At 34.8% G+C, this 16,618-nt stretch overlaps 1 protein-coding gene across 5 annotated transcripts in view; it reads right to left on the bottom strand.

Moving 5' to 3' along the window:
• Positions 1 to 1,478: 1,478 nt before the first annotated feature.
• Positions 1,479 to 16,618, bottom strand: part of LOC150078471 (rho GTPase-activating protein 45-like) — a 492,654-nt gene continuing 477,514 nt past the window's right edge. For all 5 annotated transcript variants that reach the window (XM_090385482.1, XM_090385485.1, XM_090385486.1 and 2 more), the window contains one exon: positions 1,479 to 2,270. In XM_090385482.1, coding sequence (XP_090241608.1) covers positions 1,781 to 2,270 — 490 coding nt within the window. In that variant the 3' untranslated portion in view covers positions 1,479 to 1,780. The remainder of the gene's footprint in view (positions 2,271 to 16,618) is intronic.

The raw sequence follows: 16,618 nt of genomic DNA, 5'->3' as shown, positions 1-16,618 counted from the left end.
AAGAGTTAGAAGTAGAAGGGAATCACAAAGAAAGAGAAGAATGATGATATCCAGCTCAGGACCCTGGGTGTGCCAAGCCCATATTCACCAGATGTGAACCCCTGGGGTGTGCCTTTAAAAATATTCATGCATCTTTGAATCCCATCCAGAATAGACTTGGCCTGTAGTGTTTATATGTCTGAACATATGTTTATAGTTGAACAATACGTTTGTTCAAAATTGTATGTAAATTTCAAAGCCAAACTTTGAGAAAAACATCCCAAATTCCTAGAGAAAATCCTCAAAAAATATGTAGTTCACCAGAACTCCATATTTTTTGACTCACAGAGCATTCTATGAATACAATAAAATAGTTCAACAGCAATTGTACAAGGCTGTCTAGAGAAAATGGCCAGAAAAGCAGCCTTTAGCGAATGGATTTGCATCATGACAATGTCCCTGCATGCTCAGTGCTTTGCAAGAAATTCTTGAATGTTTTTAGTGGACCACAGCACTCCATTACTGTGGTTCCTCATCCACCATAATCATGGATTTAGTTCACTGATTTTTTTTTTAACAAAAAAAAAAAAAAAAAAAAACCAGTGAGCTAAGCCCCTTTGAAAAGTGGCCTTAGCTCCTTTTTTGTCCCCCTGAAGTCCCCCTTTTTTGCTCCTGTTAAGCCTCCTTGAAAATTCAAATCTCCAACAACTGAGGAAATTATTCAGACTTGTGACACAGGAATTAGTAAATATAGAAGCCTATCAAGAATGATTCTAGAAGTCACGAAAGTGTTGGAATTGGGTGTATACAGTGTCAAAAAGACTACTATGAATGAAATTTATCCCAAAATTTCCCAAATATTAGTTCAGCCCCCGAACAACTTTTTGATCACACCTCATATTTATTAATGATGATGATGTATTTTAAGTTTAATATATGTGCTTTGTTTATTATCTCCTTTTCTCTGCAGATCCCTGTGGCCTTTGCCATCCAGATTACATATGGCTGGATATTTACTATGTACTTAGTTGCCTGCTAATAAATAGATATATATTTATTTACTTATTATTTAAATAAATAAATTCATTACACTTATTTATTTCTTGTTTTTAATAATTTTTCTTTATATAATTTGTATTAAAAATTATTAATGTCATCTTACACCATTTACAGTGACAGGATAGAAAATTTTATAACAACGTGTAAAGATAATATACAGTTCAGTAATATATACAGGTTTTCAGTCATCTATCCAATCTTAAAATCCAGAGTGGATTCTACACAATGTTCAAAGCAAGTAGTATTCAAAGAGGAAAAAGTACTTCCTCTCTCTCTCTGTGTATCGTACATATGTCTGACACACACACACACACACACACACACACACACACACACACACACACACACACACACACACACACACACACACACACACAGAGAGAGAGAGAGAGAGAGAGAGAGAGAGAGAGAGAGAGAGAGAGAGAGAGAGAGAGAGAGAGAGAGAGAGAGAGAGAGAGAGAGAGAGAGAGAGATCCGTATATGGATTACACATATGGATTAAAACATTAATAGTGTACATATGCTTGTTTATGTACACTGTACAGTGGCTAAGGATGCACATATGACTCACTTATTGTTATGATGAATGCTCACTAGATGATTTGGAGGAAGGAGCCTCTTTGATCTACTAAGCAGTAATCATTACAATAATTCAATACTGGCATTTATTTTTCAAGTAAACAACTTGTGAAATTCAAAAGATTTCTGAGAATATTTAGTTTTCTTAAACTGGCTTTTTTCCTCACACAAATCTGGGTTGTCTATTGGGAGAGAGCTTTTCTGATATATTACATGTCCTTTCATGTTGTTGCACTTCTTCAGATGGCAAATTTATATCACTACTGATCCTTGCAAGTTGCGTGTTATCTACAGTTCTTTTCACTGAACTTGAATATACTGATGAATACATTTCAGATGATGATGACATTGTGCTAGAGGGGTTTGCCACTACACTACGGTTTTTTAACATTTTATTTGCTGATGGTACTTCACTTTCTGTACTATCAATATAAGAAGTGTGTTTCACTGCTTGATACTGTGATGATAAATAGTTTTGATCAGCTGTTCCTTTCATGGAAATTTCATTTACTGTCATTTCAGTCTTTGGTAATAAGTCCAATTCTCTGTCTTTTGATTCATCAGTTTGTACTGTTGGGCTGTTATTAATAGGTATACTCTGAATATTCCTTTTCATGGTTTCTTCTGCAAAAATATTATGTAACTGATCATCTCTGTAAGAGAAATAAGAATATAAGACTTCTTGAATGACATTTCCAAATAAACAAAATTTGATGAATAAGAAAAATCAGAGAAACTACTATACAAGAAATTTAGTTGCTGATTAAATGAAAGAAAAACGCAGTCTACATGTACAAAATTTTCTATGCATAACCAGAGTTTGTTTTTCTTTCATTTAAGTTAACATATTTTATTATTACTTTTTATTTATTAATTGATAAAATTAAGGAATGCCAAATCACTACAAAATATTAAATTAAGAAACAAACACTTAACATCATTATACATATTCTGTCTGATAGTAATTTACCACAACATTTCACAAAAAAAATTTTAATAGCACATTCATTTTGAACTTAGCAATACTAGAACAAAAACTATTTAAATAATGAAAAGCACACAAAAATTTCCTTTTCCCTCCACTTCCAGAGTTTAAACTGCATTACTACATGTAATAATAACAGTATCCTCACAATAGAACAAGCTTTTTTTCCCCACAAGTTGCTATGGCATTACACTATTTCTAAACAAACATTCCCCAAAATAACAAACTCCCACTTATTTAAAAGTACAGAAGCGCATCCAGCTGACATGGGTGGACAGTGGAATGTTGAGCAAGTTTGGTGTGACATAAGCACTGGGAAAGCAAAATTGAGAGTAGGAATGTGAGTTAATCAACAACTGTACAGAAAAATATAGAGTGGGCCAGAAAATCAGATTGTATTATAATGTCGGATTTTAACTTCCCAGATATAGGCTGAAACTTGTGGCTAGTGACTCGCACACTAGCAAGGCTTTTGTGGATTTATTGGATGATTTTTTTCTACAGCAGCATGTCTGAAAGGCAACTAGAGGGAGTATCTAATTGTCTATTGATCTAATTATCAGCAGTGATTCTTCATGCATTAAGATTCTGCAGAAACTTAAGTAAATCCCAGATCGGCACACTGTGATCACTGCCACTAGGTGGCAGTGATCACAGTGTGCCGTTGTGGGATTTACTTAAAGATGTAACTGCCATCGGGGTAAAGGGAAGGATTTTTGCTTTCGTAAAGTTGACCATAGTGGTATCACACAGTTTTTAAATTCTATGCTGTGGGACCAACTGATGATATTACCAACAGCAAATTCTAAATGGGAAGCATTTAAGGAAGTAATCTTGGAAGCCACCAGGCTTTTCATACCAACTAAGAAATACTGTTCAAGGTTTTGGCCAAATGAATGGCAGATGAACTAATGAGACTCATGGAAGAGAAGAGAAATGCATGAGATACATATAAATTATCAGAAGACACAGAAGACTATGGTAGATATAAGCTAGTCTGTAATCAAGTCACAAAGAAGGTTAGGCAAGTGAAGGCAGAGGAGAGATATAAGAAATATTTGACAAAAGGATGCAAAGAAAAACAGCAAAGACTTCTTTACTTATGTAAATTCTAGGAGGAAGGGGAGGAATCAGATTGGTCCACTTGATATTGATGGTTCGATTGTTGAGGATTCTGCTCAGGTAGCTGGCAAATCGAATGCATATTTTGCATTTACATTCACACATGAGGAATTCTGTAGATAAGTGGAGGCCAGAAAATTATCAAACTGGCAGGAGCTAGATGATTTTGTAATAACTGAGAGCAAAGTGGAGGAGAAAGTATTGAAGATAAACATTAGAAAGGCACCTGGGGTGGATGGGATCTATCCCGTTATATTAAAGGTTTTTTTTTTTTTTTTTAGAGCATTAGCAACTAAGGCCATATTGCTGCGGGATATGCGGTGGTCATTCCCTGACCTTTCTGCATCCTCTGTATTTGGTGGTGACGAGCTTGAACCCCTGGTCTAATCAAGAAGTGTGTGCTATGCACTGCTGCTCCTTCCCACCTGGCTAGGGAGGCACCTATATTAAAGGAGGCAGCAAAGGAAGTTGTTGTTGTGTTATTTGGTTTTTAGGAGCATTAGCATCTAAGGCCATATTGCTCCGGGGATATGCGGTGGTCATTCTCTGGCCTTTCTGCATCCTCCGTATTTGGTGGTCACGGGCTCAAACCCCGGTCTAATCAAGAAGTGTGTGCTATTCACTGCTGCTCCTGCCCACCTGGCTATGGAGGCACCATAGCAAAGGAAGTAAGCAAACCCTTAGCCACAATTATGAGAGCATCACTGGACTCAGGGGAGGTCCCCATGGACTGAAGATGTGCAAATGTGTCTTCATTTCACAAAGGGAGATCAAAGGGTGATCTCCCTTTGTGAAATTGCAGACCAGTCAATTTATCTTCTGTTCCAAGGAAAACAATGCAGTCATTGGTTAAAGAAGCATTGCAGGATCATCTAGACAAGACTGCAGTAATAGTTCAGACACAGCATAGGTTTGTTAAGGCAAAGTCTTGTCTGGCAAATTTGATTGAATTCTATGATGTGGTCACAAAGGAACTGGATGCAAAAATAATTTTCAATTCATATACTTGGATTTTAGGAAAACTTTTGATACTGTTGCACATGGAAGACTACTATACAAATTGGAGCAGTGTGGCATTAAGGGCAAGTTGCTACAATGGATAAAAGGATGGTTGAGTGGGAGAAGACAGAGAGTGGTAATCAATGGACACTGCTCTTCGCAGATTAATGTTATTAGTGGAGTCCCCCAGTGGTCAGTGTTGGGCCTATTGTTGTTTTCTGCATTTATCAATGATATTGTGAAGGTATATCAAGGTTAATGTCCAAGTTTGTAGATGATACGAAGGTTTATTGAGTTGTTAATGACACTAATGACAGTATGCTACTGCAACAGGATCTAGAAAAGTTGAGCAGATGGGCTGAGAGGTGGAAATTGAAGTTTAACGTTGACAAACATAAAGTATTGCAAATGGGTAGCAGTAAACCAAAAGTAATGTACCAACTGGGTGGTACTACACTCAGAGTAGTGGAAATTGAAAAGGATTTGGGGATAATAGTGCAGTCAGATATGAAGTTTTCTGAGAAGTGCAGATGGGCTGGAGTCTTGTCAATGATATATAGGAATTTTGCTAGCAGAGACAAGGAGGTGATTATCCCTTTGTACAAGGCAATGGTCAGACCACACCTTGAGTTCTGCATACAGGTCTGGAGGCCTCATTTTAGGAAGGATGTAGAAATGCTAGAACGAGTACAAAGAAGAGCAACAAGATTGGTGAGAGGAATAAAGGGGTGCTCTTACCAAGAAAGACTTAAGTTCTGCAAGTTGCAGCATCTGGAGACTAGGCATCTGCAAGGTGATCTAATTGAGGTGATAAGGCTTTGAATGGTTTGAGCAAGCTTCAATGCTGATGGGATTCTTCCTCTTGTTCAGATTACTCGCTTGCGGGGACATAAATTCAAATTGAGGAAAGGTAATTGTAGAATAGATGTGCAAAAATTTGACTTTAGCTAGTGTGTGGTTGATAGTTGGAATAAACTTTCATCTGTTGTAGTGGAAGTTGATAGTACAAATAAATTTAAGGCTAAATTAGACAAATATTTGGGGTGACCAGATGGGTGAAGTGTGAACATATTTTTTTTTCTTCTTGGTAATAAATATGAAGAACACATCATTGCATAAAAACGCTGATACTAAATTTTAATACATAGCTATTTTTTATGAAAATTCTACACCACAAGGACAACTAAGGTCAAGGTTATTAACCTTAGTTGTCAGTAAAAATTTCAATATCCATTTTAATTAATGAGTCAAAACAATCAAAGAGTATCTATTGATACATAAAAAATTCACCTAAGTTTTCATATTTGCAAATGATTGGAAGGAGACAGCTTGGATGGCTGAAAAGATGGATAAGCAATTAGGATGTGCCTAACTGTAAGTTGTATCTGACATATAGAGCAAAGTGGGGATCTTCTCCTAGGTGCAAGTATTTGTGCATTGGAAAAATGTGTCCAATATGCAGTTATACTAACAATACCTTGTTAGTTTAACTTCTTGCCTATTTGTCCACAGGTTGGAACTCCAAAAATATAGTTCTTATTTTAATTTCATGGAAATTATTGCATTCTTGAACTCTCAAAGTTATGTCCAAATAGAAGTATACTTGGTATGAAAGACAATCTGCTTATTTCTTAAGATTCCAAAGTAGCTACAAATCTAACAAATAGAAACTTTTTTTTTTTTTTTTTTTGATTTCAGAAAATTCCCCGAGTTGATTTTTAAGATGCTGTATCATATGAACAGGGTTTATTATTCTGTAGTGCTACCGCAATTGAAATAGTCTGAATAAATGAGGGCAGGATAAAGGCGATGATTGTCAATATAATTTAATGCCAGTTTAAAAGCACATAGTTTCTCTCATAAAAGTACTACAAACAGATATAAGAAATCAAATACTATAAATTCTGGGGAAAAAATCACAATAAAAAAACTGCCACACCTCTACTGAGCTGTTTGATCTTGATCCATCTGATGACTGCTTCCATTTTGAAAACTGTACAAAAAATGTATTTTTGAATAGCAACTGAAAAGAATATTATTTTTCTTTCATTTTGTAAGGTTAGAGACAAAGGCATAATTGACATCCAAATGATTCTGAATTTAGGTTTAGAGCAGAATTGTAATTGAGATGTACTTCCCAATCTTGAAATAGACATGAGTCACAGTCTTATTGGTTTGTTTTCGTTATTATAGCTACTTATCCATTGAGGTTCACGAATAATGGACCAGTTTCAGTTTGGGTGTGTTAACTGACCATGTATTGTAGCAGTGGCTGAATGTATCTGTTATCTGGGGGGGGGGGTTGTTACTGCACAAGTGTTATCTGAGTTTTCTTCATGTCACCAGTGTTACCTGGATCTTCGATGCAGCACTTGCATTATGCCTTCGCTCTCCAGAGAAGTGAAGTGCTCCCAATATTTTGCACCTTCAGTGTAGACTCGGTGTAATGTGTTCGTCTAGTGGTCATGATTAGGACTAAATATCGTATACCCTCAACATAGAAAAGGGGAGAAAAAGAAACTCACCTCTTCAAATGTCACAGTTGGGATCTGTTTTGCATTGTGTGATATCGAAGAATTTAAGAACTCAGGTTCCCCGATATGCAATAACCCTTTTTCTATTTCTTCTTCTTATATCTAAGTCTGATAATTACTGGTTCTGATGATTACTAGTGCGAGTAATCATCAGAATGGAGCTTAGAAACCAGGCAAAATTTCAACATAACAAACATTTGTTGAATATAAAAAAAAATACATGTATGTATCACTTACATTATTTTAAAATCTCATAATTAAAACATGATGTTCACAAACATAAGGGAGTTATTTGTTATTTGGTTTTTAGGAGCATTAGCAACTAAGGCCATATTGCTCCGGGAATATGCGGTGGTCATTCCTTGACCTTTCCGCATACGCCGTATTTGGTGGTGATGGGCTCGAACTCCAGTCTAATCAGCCATAAGTAAGTACTATGATAATTCGTTTGGATACTTTGGTATCCCTTTATGTGGGTCATTTACTTATGACATTAACATAGTGATTTACAAGATATAGAATTCTCATAAGTGGCTATTGCCATTACTTAGGTTTCAGCATTCTACTCTTAACTTATTCTTCAGTATAACATTTAAGAAAATGCGATATTCAAACATCTACTTATAACCATGTATTAACCATTTAAAATTCATACTATTCTCCAAAATTAGGTTCTGCGACATAGAATACATTTCATGCTAAATGTAGTCAATCTTAGGTCTGGCTTTCTCCTCTCTTTCTTGCTTCTCTGAACTCCATACTTCTAAGCTTCTCCTTCTGGCACTGGCACTTAGATTACTATTATCACTGCACTCTCTCATTCCAACCTTTTAGGTCCTGCTAAAGCCCTCTTTTTAAGCCAGGAGCAGCTCCCTATGTTTAGACAACTACTCTCTCTCATTGGATGTTCTAAGTGCATGAATAGTGCATGATGGATAAGGAATTTTCACCTCACCCCCACAGAAATTTACACATCCATCGAACCACAGATACGTCCCAACTCTTTTTAGCTATAGTCAACACCGTCGCTCTGCGCATCACATGCACAATCTTTACCATTTTGGGCATCAAGGTATTTGCTGTTCAAGTGGGAGGTACAGTTTTTTCCCCACGGTGCCCCTACTCCAGTGTCATTCCATACTTGTGAAATTCTTGTATGTTAATAATGAGCTAGTTTTCTTGACTGCTTTCCTGACCTTACAACAGAAATCAACTGCTCTTGCATGAATGCAAATCTAGACTTATGTGGCTCTTACATTTACATGGCTTCTTCTATTGCCAGTTACGAGTGGGTGTCCTTTTCAAAGTTCTTGATATTTTAACTCAGATTTTTTAATAACATTTGCTTGATTCCACTGGTTTCCTCCTTTATTGATGGAATTAACAGATTATTGATTAAATACAGGTCCTTGATTAATAATATAGACATCTCCAATAAAGGAAACCAGGCTAACATTAGTTTTATCAAATAATAAGGGTCAATTTAGTCAAAAGGAAAAGGCAGGATCTATACACTCATAAGGGCTGTGTACAGGCTATAAATAGGATAAGTTCTAAAGGCCCTTAAGACTATGCAAACAGCAGTGGTGAACAATATCTAATTGTTGTAACATGTTCTGTCTAGCCGCAGCATATACAAGAGATCCATAATATAACACATAAAAATGATAGTTTTATACAGCCACAGCAATGTACCTATTGGCTCCCCTAGTCACCGAAGATACCATAAGCAAGACATTAACTTTACATCATTAACTAGCCCTAAGTCTTCATATATGATCATAAAAGTTGTTTCTTATCTAGATTAAACCTAAAAAGGGGAAATTCTGAACAGGTAGAGAAAATTATTTAAATTCAGGATAAAAGGGAGCACAAATTTTACATAAGTGTATAATGTTGATTTTTTCACAGCAATCCTATATCCATTATTTCTTATCTGCATTTCTATTTTATTTATGGTTAGCTAGAGAATGCTCAACAATAGTCAAGTTTGTGATCAATACAAGATTGAGAATTCATCTTGTATATCTGAATACATAAGCAATTCCAGGGAAGGTGGTATAACTTTTTTGAAGTTTATTCTAAGAGCAAATAGGATTGGGCTTTATACAGAGCCTAGGGGGATCCTTCTTCCTGTGCATGTTCTTCTGATACCTGAAATTTTCGAGAGAAAGGAAGCTCTCTATAGATTGTGGAAGTTGCCCTCTGTATCCTAACTCAAATAAATCTTGCAGGATTCCAAACCTCTGTGTTGGAGCAAATGCTTTCTCATAGTAAATCTAGATCTTAAGAAATGTTTGCTATCTCCATGTTGTAGCAAACACTTTCTCAAGGTCTAAATTTACCATTGACATATACTGCTTTTAAGATAAATGGATTTATTTTATTTGTTTCTGCATTGATATGTAAGTCAAGGGTTGATATGCTTTTCCTGAAACCAAAATGGTGGTATGATAAACCATTCTTTTTTTTAAAATAACCACTTTAAATTTCGTATGCACCATTCATTTATGGAATTTTATTTGAGCAGCTGAAATATGAACAATGGGACAATAATTATTTGTAAGAGAACAGTCTTTTTCAGTTTTAAGAAATGCAAGAACAACTTCATCTCACTATGTAGGAGAATATAAGTTGTTTAGAAAAATTCGATTATAAAAGGTCATATTACATCATCTGGAACAGCATTATTAGGCACTTTTATAATAATTGTAATTAATTTGTCTTTAGAAATGGGAAGTTAGATGAGTGAGATATTTTGGTTGAAAAGTTCGGCACTGCTTCATTCTACTTGTCCTTTATGCTTTCAAAAAGTCTGTACTATATAGGTTGTAATTGTTGATAGAGTAGCAAAACAATTTTCCAAGATTTCTGAGATTGTTGTTGTTGTTGTTGTAGTTCGGGTTAACGACACAAGGGCTTTCTGAGATTGTATCTATCATGGAGATATCCTGCTCTTTCCAATAAAAGACTAGTATTGTTACATTATGCTAAGATACTTGCCATTTGATATTCAAATTTATTTTCACACTGAACTAGGATTTGAGTTCCTAGTGAGTGTGGGCACAAATTTTTCAAAGAATTTTGATCAAAGAATTTTTCTTTCTCTGAATCTGCATTAACTGAGTGCAGACTTCAAAAGTTCACATATATGAGAGCACCATCCATTAATTTGGTCTGAACTATATGTTTATCCAGCTTGATTTAAAAGTATATATTCATATATCAGCTTTCTTAAAATTCCATATTGTTCTAGTTTCCTGTGTGCAAATCAGTTTTGTTTGTACTATTTGAACATACAATTGAAAAATGATCATTTCTATGAAGATCCTTAATATAGACCATTCCATGTTGAGATAAATTGATTGAGAACACATTGATAAATCTCTAGCAGAAGTAATACCTGTAGACAAGCTAGTATAAGTACGAAGCTCAGTATATGATAAATTCAGGTCTTGATCATTGCATAATGTTTCAATCATGTTACCTCAATTCATAGGAGTAGATACCAAAAAAAGATAACGGACATTCATATCTTCTATAAGACAGCGAGGAGGTTGGACCTGTATAACAAGGTTGTTTAGTTTTGATCCTGGGAGGGCTATATTTGGAAGATATAGGAAAGCAATCGTGGTAGAAATTCCAAATAATTTACCTAAGTCTTATTTAGATAGTATGAATCAGAGCTGTAATACTCAATATGTTCTACGTTGATAATAATATTAGTAAATTAATAAGAGGAGTTTACCTCAATATAGTACGTGGAACACTTCCGTATGATACCCTCCAGAAATTAAAACGGAAAAAACGAAAAAATCGACAACTTACCGGTACATTAAAGTAAATTATAAATATAATTAAAGTAAAATATAAATAATTAAATAATCAATTTAACACAATTCAAAATCAATTCAAAACAATTAAAATTCAAATTAACGCAATTAAAAGAATCTAACGAAAATATTCAAAACGATTTTCCTTCCTGAAGCTGACAATGCTTTTCGACCGACTGTCGTGATCACAGGAATGAAAATTACCGAATCAGGCTAAACCTGCAACTAAATAGTGAGTATATGTCTTCGCGCATGCGCGTAAAGGTCCACGCATCGGAGATCAAATATGGCCGCCGAACATTAACAGAATTCTCGTGTAATTTAATTTCAAGTTTCTGCAATTAATAGTCGCGTATAATTACGTTGAACGTTAAGTATTTTGGCCTCGTTAAATAAAAAAGTATGTTTTTCGTTAATGGCATGAAAGGCTAATTCTGACGCTGCTGAACGAGAAGCACGAACTGAGGCTTCGTGTTGATTTACACGAATATTAAGAGAAAACCGCGTCGAACCCTGGTAAGACGAGTCGCAATCACTGCAAGAAATGTTGTATACTAGATCATTAATTTGTGTTGCAAACGCGGAAAGAACCGAGCGATTGTTCAGTATAGTGTGTAACTTCCGTATAGGCCTAGCTATAATTTTAAATTCGGTATCTTTAAAGAATCTGTTAAGTTGTTTGTGCCACTGTTCAACATATGGGACAGAAATAAAGTATTTTTTGATATTACTATTGTTGATTGGTGTAGTATTTTTTATCCTATCCTTAGCTTGTACCCTAATTCGATTTATTGTGTTAATGGGATAACCCCTGTTCAAGAATCTGCTAGTTAATATTTGTATTTCTGAGTCCAAAGCAGAATCCGTCGTTGAATATTTATAGGCATTTAGAAATTGATTAAAGATAATCGATCTTTTGTAGGTGAACGGGTGGTAGCTATTATAATGAAGAAGCATACCGGTGTTTGTGGGTTTTCGATAGATGCTAAATTGTATTTTGTTCGAGTCACGGGAAAGCGTGAAATTTAGAAAGTTTAATGACTTAGTATCCGTATCTTCCCTTTCCAATGTAAATTTGAGTCTAGAATGAATGTTATTAAACGAATGTAAAATGTCTTGGATAGTACTACTATCAGTAATAACTAGAACATCGTCTAAATACCTCCCATAGTATGTGATACGGGGACGAAAAGGTGTCAAATGTATCTGTTCAATCGTTGAGAGATAGATCTCTGACATTAAGCCACTCAGGCTCAAACCCATTGGTAATCCAAAAATTTGTTTGTACACCTTGTCTCGAAAGGTGATGTAGTTAGCCTCAGCTAATAGTTTAATTAAGTGAAAAATTTCCTTAATGGGCAGCTTCGTATAATTAATCGGTGTCGAGTTTTTATTTAACATATCCCAAATAATATCTAATGTGTATTCAACGTTTACATTCGTATATAATGAGGTAACATCTAATGAGAATAAATTGTCATTGTCGCCGAGTCTACAGTCTTTAAGGTTATTAAATAATGTATCGTAATTCTTAATCCCAAATTGTATAACTTGTCTAAAAGGTTTTATAATATTATATACATGTGTGGCTAAGGCTGAAAATGCCGAGTTCCTGTAGGAAACAATAGGTCGAATCGGAAATCCAGGCTTGTGTAATTTTACCTGACCAAAAAGTGCAGGAATATTGTATGTTCTGGCCTTCAATTCCTTCAACTGAACCATAGTAATGTAGTCGTTTTTACGATATGTGGTTAACGTTTTATTGTATTGATTTACCAAATTGGTAAACAGTGCCGGGTCCACTTCACGATAAGTGGAGGTATCAGACACAACTGAATCTAACTTATTAATATAATCATGTTTATCTAGTATTACCACTGTATCTCCTTTATCTGCCCTCTGTATAATAATGTCCTTATTTTCTCGAAGTTCTCGTAAAGCTGAACTGTCATGTGTATTCAATTTAGGAAGTCGCGTTTCTTTTATGTTATTTACTACTTGGTTAACTTGTTGAATAAATACATCTTTTTGTGGAACACTACGAAGTCCAAATTCAATATCAATTACGCATTGTTTTTTGGCAGCTTTCGAGGTGGTAAATTATAATTTAATCCTTTGGATAAAAGTGAAATCTGGTCCTGCGATAGTGTACACGAGGAAAGATTTGTAACCTGTTGATATGTTGGTTCGTTGGATACTGGGTGAGGGGGTGTTCGTGAACTAGCCGACATATTCTGTGGTAGTGCGTTATGTGTCTGTGGGGGGGATGTCACCCAACTCGTGTGAACTTGGTCGCAAGCTCGCGACAATGTGTTAGAATTCGTATGAACGTGTCTTGAACTATTCGATAATGTTTGCAACTTATTAACGTGTCTGTTTTTTATTTCTGAGGCTTGTGCTTCCCGTCGCAAATCTATGGAGGTCTTCAATACAGACCAATCGTTCGGATGTAGATAATTTTTTAATTTATCGCGAAGCTTCCTAACCTGGGAAAGGTATTTTTGTTTATCCGAATATCGAGATTTTAAGGCAAGCTTAACAATATTACGTGCTGTCGCCAGTGATAGTTGTTTTATGCCTGAAATTTTTTGATTTAAATTCACCCTGGCAAACTTCGGAACGATGTTGTTTTGAAGGCAATATTTTAGGAAAGAAATATGGTAACTTTGGGCCGAGTACCTTAGTGTAGATTTAATGTAATTTTGTACCAAGCCATTCAAAAAATCTCCCATAATTGTGTGTATCGATAGTATACTACTGGGGAGACAGGAAGTGAATGAAATAGTCAATAAGAGTTTGAAAATTAATTAGATAGTATGAATCAGAGCTGTAATACTCAATATGTTCTACGTTGATAATAATATTAGTAAATTAATAAGAGGAGTTTACCTCAATATAGTACGTGGAACACTTCCGTATGATACCCTCCAGAAATTAAAACGGAAAAAACGAAAAAATCGACAACTTACCGGTACATTAAAGTAAATTATAAATATAATTAAAGTAAAATATAAATAATTAAATAATCAATTTAACACAATTCAAAATCAATTCAAAACAATTAAAATTCAAATTAACGCAATTAAAAGAATCTAACGAAAATATTCAAAACGATTTTCCTTCCTGAAGCTGACAATGCTTTTCGACCGACTGTCGTGATCACAGGAATGAAAATTACCGAATCAGGCTAAACCTGCAACTTAAATAGTGATTATATGTCTTCGCGCATGCGCGTAAAGGTCCACGCATCGGAGATCAAATATGGCCGCCGAACATTAACAGAATTCTCGTGTAATTTAATTTCAACGGTTTCTGCAATTAATAGTCGCGTATAATTACGTTGAACGTTAAGTATTTTGGCCTCGTTAAATAAAAAAGTATGTTTTTCGTTAATGGCATGAAAGGCTAATTCTGACGCTGCTGAACGAGAAGCACGAACTGAGGCTTCGTGTTGATTTACACGAATATTAAGAGAAAACCGCGTCGAACCCTGGTTGCAGGTTTAGCCTGATTCGGTAATTTTCATTCCTGTGATCACGACAGTCGGTCGAAAAGCATTGTCAGCTTCAGGAAGGAAAATCGTTTTGAATATTTTCGTTAGATTCTTTTAATTGCGTTAATTTGAATTTTAATTGTTTTGAATTGATTTTGAATTGTGTTAAATTGATTATTTAATTATTTATATTTTACTTTAATTATATTTATAATTTACTTTAATGTACCGGTAAGTTGTCGATTTTTTCGTTTTTTCCGTTTTAATTTCTGGAGGGTATCATACGGAAGTGTTCCACGTACTATATTGAGGTAAACTCCTCTTATTAATTTACTAAGTCTTATTGAAATAGCACACCCTGATTCATTAACTGCAAAAAGCTCAGATATTAAAACCGATACACGGGCATCAATATCATTAATGAATATTAGAAACAGTAAGATTCCAAGAACCCTATGGGAGTCCATTTATAACATTAGTCCACGAAGACATTTATAATCACTCTATTTCCTACTACTTAAACTATCCCTTTATCCATAGTAGTAACTGACCTCAGTGTCATAATGCTGCAATTTAAACAACAATCGTTCATGTGGCACTGTATCAAAAGGTTTTTTTTAAATTTAAATAAGTAAATGATGCAAAGTCATTTCTTTCATCTAATTCTTTACTGACATTTTTTCTGTCTCTTAATAACCACTATAATACCACAAGGTTTTTTTTTTTGTTTTTTTTAAAAATTAGTTTATTTAGCCTTATTGACTAAATGGTTGATAGCATTAGTATTAGTAGAGGCATATGATGCAAGAAAGCAAGCTTATGCAGCATCAGCCAAAAAAAAAAAAAAAAAACACCACACCCATTTCACCCCTCCGTTCGTTCAAAATACCTGTCCAGCTGAGCCTTAAATTTATTTAGGCTATCAACTTCCACAACAAGGGATGGAAGTCTGTTCCACCAACCAACTACCCGCTGGCTAAAGGCAAATTTCCGCACATCTATCCTACATCTGTCTTTCCTCAATTTGAATTTATGCCCTCTCAGGTGATTATTCTGAGCAAGAGGAAGAATCCCATCAGCATTGAGCATGCTCAAACCATTCAAGGCTAGTATGGAGACTAGGTGCCTAGTTTCCATACTCTGTAATTTGCAAAACTTAAGCCTTTCTTCGTATGAGCAACCCTTTGTTCCATTCACTAATCTTGTTGCCCTTCTCTGTACACGTTCCAGCAGCTCTACATACTTCTTGAAATGAGGCCTCCAGACCTGTATACAGTATTCAAGGTGTGGCCTGACCATTGTCTTATAAAAGGGAATACAAAAGCTCTTTTATTTTGTAATCGATATATACAAATCAAAATATCTAAAAGAAATGCAAAAGGATGTTTCACATAAAACCATCTCTCGTGCATGCTCGGCAGATGTGCGACTTTTTTATTCTTCTTTTTTACAAATAGGGAAATATAATGGATACATTTTTTCATCATAAAATTTCAATATTGCAAATAAAAAATAACATGAAATATTTTCCATACAACAAATAACAATTGATCACAAAACATTCTAGAATATAAAAACAAATATTACACAAAAAAAAAAAAAAAAAAAAAACTGTTCTAGAAAAGGTACACAAAAATCACAGATTACATGAAAAAATTTATTACACAAATATTCAAGGAACATTTATTCTAAAAATTGCCAATAGAATTTACTTCTTTATTAATATTTGTTGTCGATCTGCTTTGCTCAATAACTGAGTGATGATTATGGAGGAAAGATCTGATGTAACATCTGGACCAAATTGAAGCAATGGTTTTCCATACAGAAATTAGATGTAAGGTCACCATATCTGCAAAATGTTTAACTGTCAAAGATGTTATTTTTATTTGTTACAATATTATTCATTACGATGAAAGCTTGCTCAGTTGTAAAATAAATGATTGTTTCAACAAGGCTCACAAAATTTCAAAAAAAAAATAACAATGGGCTCTTGGGAGCCCACTATAGCTCACCACTGCCTTTACCCTTGATGGTA

Source organism: Mastigoproctus giganteus, chromosome 11 (genome assembly GCF_048544385.1).
Source record: "Mastigoproctus giganteus isolate SK-2022 chromosome 11, ASM4854438v1, whole genome shotgun sequence".
NCBI classification, from domain to species: domain Eukaryota; kingdom Metazoa; phylum Arthropoda; class Arachnida; order Uropygi; family Thelyphonidae; genus Mastigoproctus; species Mastigoproctus giganteus.
Note: the sequence above shows the minus strand (reverse complement) of the source record. Positions and strands in the feature narration are given on the sequence as shown.